The sequence below is a fragment of the Ranitomeya imitator genome, chromosome 4 (genome assembly GCF_032444005.1).
Source record: "Ranitomeya imitator isolate aRanImi1 chromosome 4, aRanImi1.pri, whole genome shotgun sequence".
In the NCBI taxonomy this organism is placed as follows: Eukaryota; Metazoa; Chordata; class Amphibia; order Anura; family Dendrobatidae; genus Ranitomeya; species Ranitomeya imitator.
In genome coordinates this window covers 409,327,200-409,333,577 of record NC_091285.1, presented here as the reverse complement: position 1 = coordinate 409,333,577, position 6,378 = coordinate 409,327,200, and the positions used below count along the sequence as shown (strand labels likewise).

The 6,378-nt window shown below is 43.2% G+C and overlaps 1 protein-coding gene across 2 annotated transcripts in view; it reads left to right on the top strand.

The window, feature by feature from the left end:
- Positions 1–625: 625 nt before the first annotated feature.
- LOC138676260 (carboxypeptidase A1-like) overlaps positions 626–6,378 on the top strand; it is a 28,032-nt gene continuing 22,279 nt past the window's right edge. The window contains exons 1-5 of one of the 2 annotated variants that reach the window (XM_069765373.1): positions 770–843; positions 2,430–2,497; positions 2,670–2,751; positions 3,351–3,485; positions 4,765–4,869. In XM_069765373.1, the coding sequence (XP_069621474.1) occupies positions 3,420–3,485; positions 4,765–4,869 (171 nt within the window). In that variant the 5' untranslated portion in view covers positions 770–843; positions 2,430–2,497; positions 2,670–2,751; positions 3,351–3,419. Of the gene's footprint in view, positions 844–2,429; positions 2,498–2,669; positions 2,752–3,350; positions 3,486–4,764; positions 4,870–6,378 lie in introns of both variants that reach the window. The other variant, XM_069765372.1, reaches the window with a different exon arrangement.

Sequence of the window (6,378 nt, the reverse complement as noted above, 5' to 3'; positions counted from 1 at the left end):
GCACCTCAAAAAACGCTGCGGATCCGCAGAGAATCCGCAACGTGGGCACATACCCTAAATGTAACACGGCCAACAAATCTGGACGACATTTATTTTATAATGTACAACAAGCTGTAAGATCTCTACATATATTTTCACTACCTGTGAATAAGATTTTGAAAAGTCTTCCCATGCAATCTCCTAGAAATTGTTGTCATTTTTTGGCGTGAAATTTTCTTAGCAGAGAGTTACCTGACCCATTCAGGAGCTGTCACACCGCAACCTGGAATTCTGTAGAACCTGCTTGGGCACCTGTGAAGTGACCCTGGAAGAAAACGTTGCCAGCATGACAAAGTGGGACAGAGACCAAGAAGAACAATTATACAGGAGGACAGTATAGAGAGTAGAGAAGGGTGACATTGGGTGACGATCTTCTCAGCCCCCTTGACCAATTAAAAAAAAGGCTAAGATTTCCTATCGACCATCTTGAGATGTTCAACTATTCAAACACATCAGTATTCAGAAGAAAATGCATAATCATCTTATTACCTGGTATGTTGCCACAAAATAGCATGAAATTGTAATTTCATGGAAGGACTCCTGATGATAAACATAGCATTTAAATATAGTATCCGAGCCAGCAGGTGGTTCGTTCCCGCCATGTTAATCAGGTACAAGTGGGAATAAAAGCAGGTGTACAACAGACGCTGGCCAATCCCAAAGTGGGCACCCTGTATTCTGTGACCGCAGGACAGTATATATACAGCACCCTGCCTGCTAACACTCTGCAGAGTTCAAGATGAGGGGTGTTCTGGTGTTACTTGCCTTGGTGGCAGCTGCCACCAGCATGGAGGATTTCAGCGGGTAAGTACAACATTTCTGCTCATATTTTGGGGGTACATGTAAAAGCTCTAGCAGCGTGGTTTTTCTGTGCTGTTATAGTTCTCTATTTTCAAAATGTATCTGCCACAATACAAACTGCAGACACTGTTGAAAGGAATCTGACAGCAGTTTCCTGATGTTCGATCTGGGAGCAGAATGATGTAAGGGCAGAGACCCTGATTCCAGCAATGTATCACTAACTTGCTTGTTAGTTTTGATAAAATCACTGTTTTTTTCTGCTGCAGATCTACCAGTTCTCTGGAGGCTAAGCACTGGAAAATGCACAGACCACTGATTCACTGTGCATAGGCAGAAAGCTGCCAATAGGTGATGGAGCGGGGCTACGCAGAGCTCATAATATAAGAAAAACCACAAAAGAACCACAGTGCGGTAGTCCAAAATGAACAAATGATCCAAAGAGATTTTTATTGGTGTTCAAAAAAGGTCGCTGACAAATGAGTGGGCTCAAATTGGCAACAAAACGCATAGTATGGGACATTTGCGAGAAACACGTCCGTGTCTCGCATGTGGAAACGAAGCTCTGGTGCCGGCACTCCGGAGCGGAGCGTGCGGCCGCATAGCAACACATGGAGCTGCACGCTCCGCTCTGGAGTGCCGGCACCAGAGCTTGGATTTCACATGCGAGACACGAACGTGTTTCTCGCAAATGGAAACAAGCCCTTAGTTGCAGGTATAAGAGAAACCTATCAGATGGAAATGAACAGGATGTCACGCTGTCCCCCGCCCACCCCCACACCGTTCCATTATATAGGCTATTTTCCTACATATGGTTAAAACGTGTTCATTTGTAATGATTAGACTTTTCCTTAGTAGCCTTATGTGTTTTTCCTGTCTCTATAGAGCTCACAATATGTAGAATGACAAGTAATTAGCCATCTAATGATAATTTTCCTGCTGATAAAACTGTTGACAAAAAAAACAAAGAAATTCCAGCACCAACAAAAAAAAAATAAAATGTTGAAATTTATTTATGCTCCATAAAATCACACATCCAAAAATATGAAAAAACATGCGGGAATGGGGAAACGTTACTTGTTTTGGACTAAATTGTCCTTAATCATAGGTATTTACATAGAAATAAGGACATTGTTGTCTGAAACGCATAAGGTTCCCCCCATTCCACCATGTTTTTTGCTTTTTCTTTCCCCTTTTTCATATTTTTGGATGCATCATTTTATGGAACATAAATACATTTCGACATTGTATTTATTCATTGGTACTGGAATTCTTCCTATGTTTTTTTATTCCTGTGCTGGGAACAGTGGCCTCGTCTGTTCCAGGCATCATTACATGGACTACATATTGCCGTGACCTACCTTTTGGTGAGCTGATATTTTTCCTTTTTTTCTATTGATAAAACTGTGATATTATCAAGACTACAGCAAGCAGCCCAGTAAGTGACACATCTTTGGAATATTTTAGTCCAAAGTTCGGTTCGGGTATCAGAACTGTCGCCGAATTTGAACCAGAACCCAAACCCCATTGAAATCAATGAGCTCCCGAACCTTGGGGTGGAATAAATTCTCTCTACCCCCGACTTCCTGCAGAACTCCGAACATTAAAACGGACTTACGGGAGAAGTTCATGTTCAGACTTTAGCACCAGACAGTGTCCGGTACGTAAAAGTTCATGTTCGCTCATCTCTAGTAGAGACATGTACGCTCATAATCAGAGAATTACTCACTGAAGCTGAGACTTGGATTGTTTTACAGTGTACAACACCATTAAGAATGTTAGGGATATGTCACTGGATACTAATTCTATATTACTCCTCAATGTCTCTACAGGCAACAGGTCCTCCGAATCCTCCCAGCCAATGAAGAACAGGTGGAACTGGTTCGTGACCTGGAAAACTTTGAGGATCTGCAGGTAAAAAAATAAATTACATTCTAGATACTTGAAGGGAACCTGCCAGCATGTTTTTACATGGAAGTAGTGGATTGGCTGTGTGGGCACTTGCCCCTCAATGAAAATTATACCTTTTTTTTTATAGAGATCTGATGAGAAATCTATGGTCGAATCCATATGCAAATCAGGTTGTAAGTGCACTGGGGGGTGTCAATGCACTTGGTGGATGCAATTAAAGTACACTGATACACCTCCACTGCTCTTCACAAGGTGCATAAGGTTCTGCTCTAGAATTCTCAGGACTGGAACATCGGATCGCTGTGAAGACAACACTTCTATTATGGGACAAGTGCCCCTACTTCCATTTATAAATCTGTGCTGACAGCTTCCCATTAAAGCATGACTGATTCTGATCTTTCTACAACTTTTAAAGCTTACCCTGCCTGTCCCTGTTGGAATGCCTCACAACAGGACATCAGTCCAAATAAATCTCTCCAATGTGGTCCTCAGATCTTTCTGACATTTTATTAGGGCATTTTATGCACTAGGAAGCAAACGCAGGTGCTGCAATTCTACTTCTATAAATTATTGTATTAATCCATTCATGTTTGGCTTTACAGCTGGACTTCTGGCAAGGACCTTCCAGACCCGAGAGATTTATTGACGTCCGTGTACCGTTCTTCAGTCTTATGGATGTAAAGGTCTATCTGGAGTCTAACAATATCCAGTACAGCATCATGATTAAAGACCTGCAGGTAGGTGCTGCTTTCCACAAGAGAATGGATTCATGCTCTCTCTCTGTTTAGCAAAATGGAAAGTAGTAAGTAGAAGAAACAGATATGGGATGCAACCATGGTTGACAATGGCATCATAACTAGTTAAAGGCGTGTTCCGGGACTATTGTTTTTTTTTTACTATTGGCCTAAGAACTATCAGGCAGGTAGCTACTAACTACCTACCTGTTCTACCCGGCGCTGAATCATAGTGGTCACAGGCGGCTCCTGCCAGTGATTCTGCTACTCAATGAAACAGAGCAGCTCTTCCTCTTCCGAGCTGCTCTGTCGATGGGGAGTGACTGCTGGTGTCATGTTAATTAACAGCCGGCTTCCAGCAGTTAGGTAGCAGGGAGCCTGTTATCAATCAGTATGACATCTGCAGTCATGCCCCATCAACAAAGCAGGGCAGAATACAAGCAGCTGCTCTATTTACGTGACGTCAGCGGAAGCCGCAGAATCGCCGGCAGGAGAGGTCTATGACCACTTTGAGCCAGCAGAGATTGGCAGCAGGCAGAAAAGGCAGATAGTTAGCAATTACCTGCCTGTTAGTTCTTAGCCTCGTAGTAAAATAATAGATTAGTCCTGGCAACCCCTTTAGGTAACAAGATGACAATCTGAAGCTCTGTATTTTACTTATTTTGTAAGCCAAATGTTAACATGTTAACTGTATTGGTTATGTAATAAGGTAGCAGTCTAACACTTGCAATAAACCTCTGGATTATTGATGAGCGAGTATACTCGTTGCTCGGGTTTTCCGAGCACCTTTGGGTGGTCTCCGAGTATATGTTAGTGCCCGGAGATTTAGTTTTCCTCGCCTCAGCTGCATGATTTACGGCTGCTGGACAGCCTGAATACATGTGGGAATTCCCTAACAAACAGGCATTCCTCAGCCTGTCTAGCAGCCATAAATCATGCAGCTGTGGCAACGAAAACTACATCTCCGAGCACTTACAAATACTCGGAGATCACCCAAGCGTGCACGGGAAAACCCGAGCAACGAGCGCACTCGCTCATCACTACTCTGGATATCTTATTTATGTGGAAAAAATGTAATATAGGTTGGAAACAGCAAGACTTGGGTACAATGATACAATCATTAGAAGAAATGTAGGGTTGCGTATTATTTAATATATATTTACCACTACCAATGTTTTGCATGTGAAACATTAAACATTTCATTTGTTAAAGTATGAAATTGAATTCTGCTAGCGAGTGTATACTGCCAAATAGCTTCAGGTATTTTTTCTATTCTTAACAGAGCTTGCTAAATGAAGAAAGGAGAGACATGAAACTTGGACGTTCCATGGAAAATGCCCGTTCTACTGATACGTTTAACTATGCCACATACCACACCTTCGATGAGGTAAGTCAGTACTTTACTACAACCATCATGCTCATTTTATTAACTGGGTGCATGCTGTAAGCAATGCTTGTATACTGGAGTATACTGGTCAGGATCCTGTCTTCCCACAAAATGTAATGACCAGAGGTCCGAATAAGATCCAGTGAGTCACAAACCAAGACCAAGGCAGAAATCTCCAACGGTATTTACTCAAAGGCAAATTAATCAAGGTAATATGGAGAATATTAAGGCAGATGCACCCCAAAGATACACTAATTCAGCAGCAGCTGAAATCACTGTGCCACTCCAAGGTCTCCTGAGAACTGTGTACTACAACAGACTAGTAAGAAATTTACCTAACAGGCAACTAAAAACAGGAACAAGTGTAAATTGAATGTAGTGTTATTAAGGGAGCCCCTGGAATGGCACATTGAGTATAACTTACACAACTCTAATATAAGATACACCTCTAAAGTAACAATCTAACACTCTGAGCAGAGATACCCGGGTATCTATAACTATGGTACCGTATCCTGAGATGGATTTCCTCTCAGGCAGGAATCCGCACAGGCTGCAGCCAATCCTTATCTTCAGCGCCAATAAGTTACAGCAAGCTCCTCTTGTCTTGTCGGCCGATGCCGAGCCCAAACGCCGGGGACTTAGTGGTCTCACGATGTTGTCTCTGCTTCTGTAGCTCCTAGGAATGGTTCCACGACAATCCGTCCGTCTCTGTATCAGCAGTCTGTCCAGACTTGGTTCTCCACTCAATGCACAGGGAATCCACAGACTTCCAAATACGTACTGGGTTCTTAGTAAAGTCTCAGTCTTTTGTTAAATAAAGGGTTAACTCCTCTCCAGGAAACGTTATCCACACAAGTCTCTCACAGAGTTAAACAAAAGGTTAATTCTTCTCCAGGGGAACGTTAGCAACAAAAAGTCTCTCAAAAGCTTCTTTTCCTCCAAAAACACTTGCAGTAAATCCACACACAGTCTCTCTTTAAGATATCACAGCAGCTTCTGCCTTTGCTTCCCGCCTTTTTCTCTCTCAGCTCTCACTTCCTAGTTTCACTTTACACCCGAGACACCAGACCCCACCCAGCAGCACACACTGTCTCTGGGAGTTTTGCACGGTCTGTTCTCTTCTGCAATAGGCAAAAACCACAGGGTCCTAGTGCCCTCTCAGTGGGACTACAGTTCACCCTCTTACATGCCACCCCACTAGAGGTTGGCGTCCTCGACATACCTTCCCACTCAAATTCATCTTGAGCATATCGCTGAGGCGGTATTCCTGCCGTAGATCGTGTAGTTCTCCTGAGTCCTACATCAACAGGTGCGACCTTAGAGGGAGCTAGAGTCTCTTCCATGGTCGTGTTAGTGGGCGTAAGTGGAGTTGTCTCCTCCTGCTGCTCGATGTCCTGTGATACAGCGTCAGGACCAAGCAGTTGACCTGATGCACTCTCCTCAACAACATCCTCCATATCCCCAACATTCTCATCACCCGAGGCCAGATCGGTCACAGGGGGCAAATAA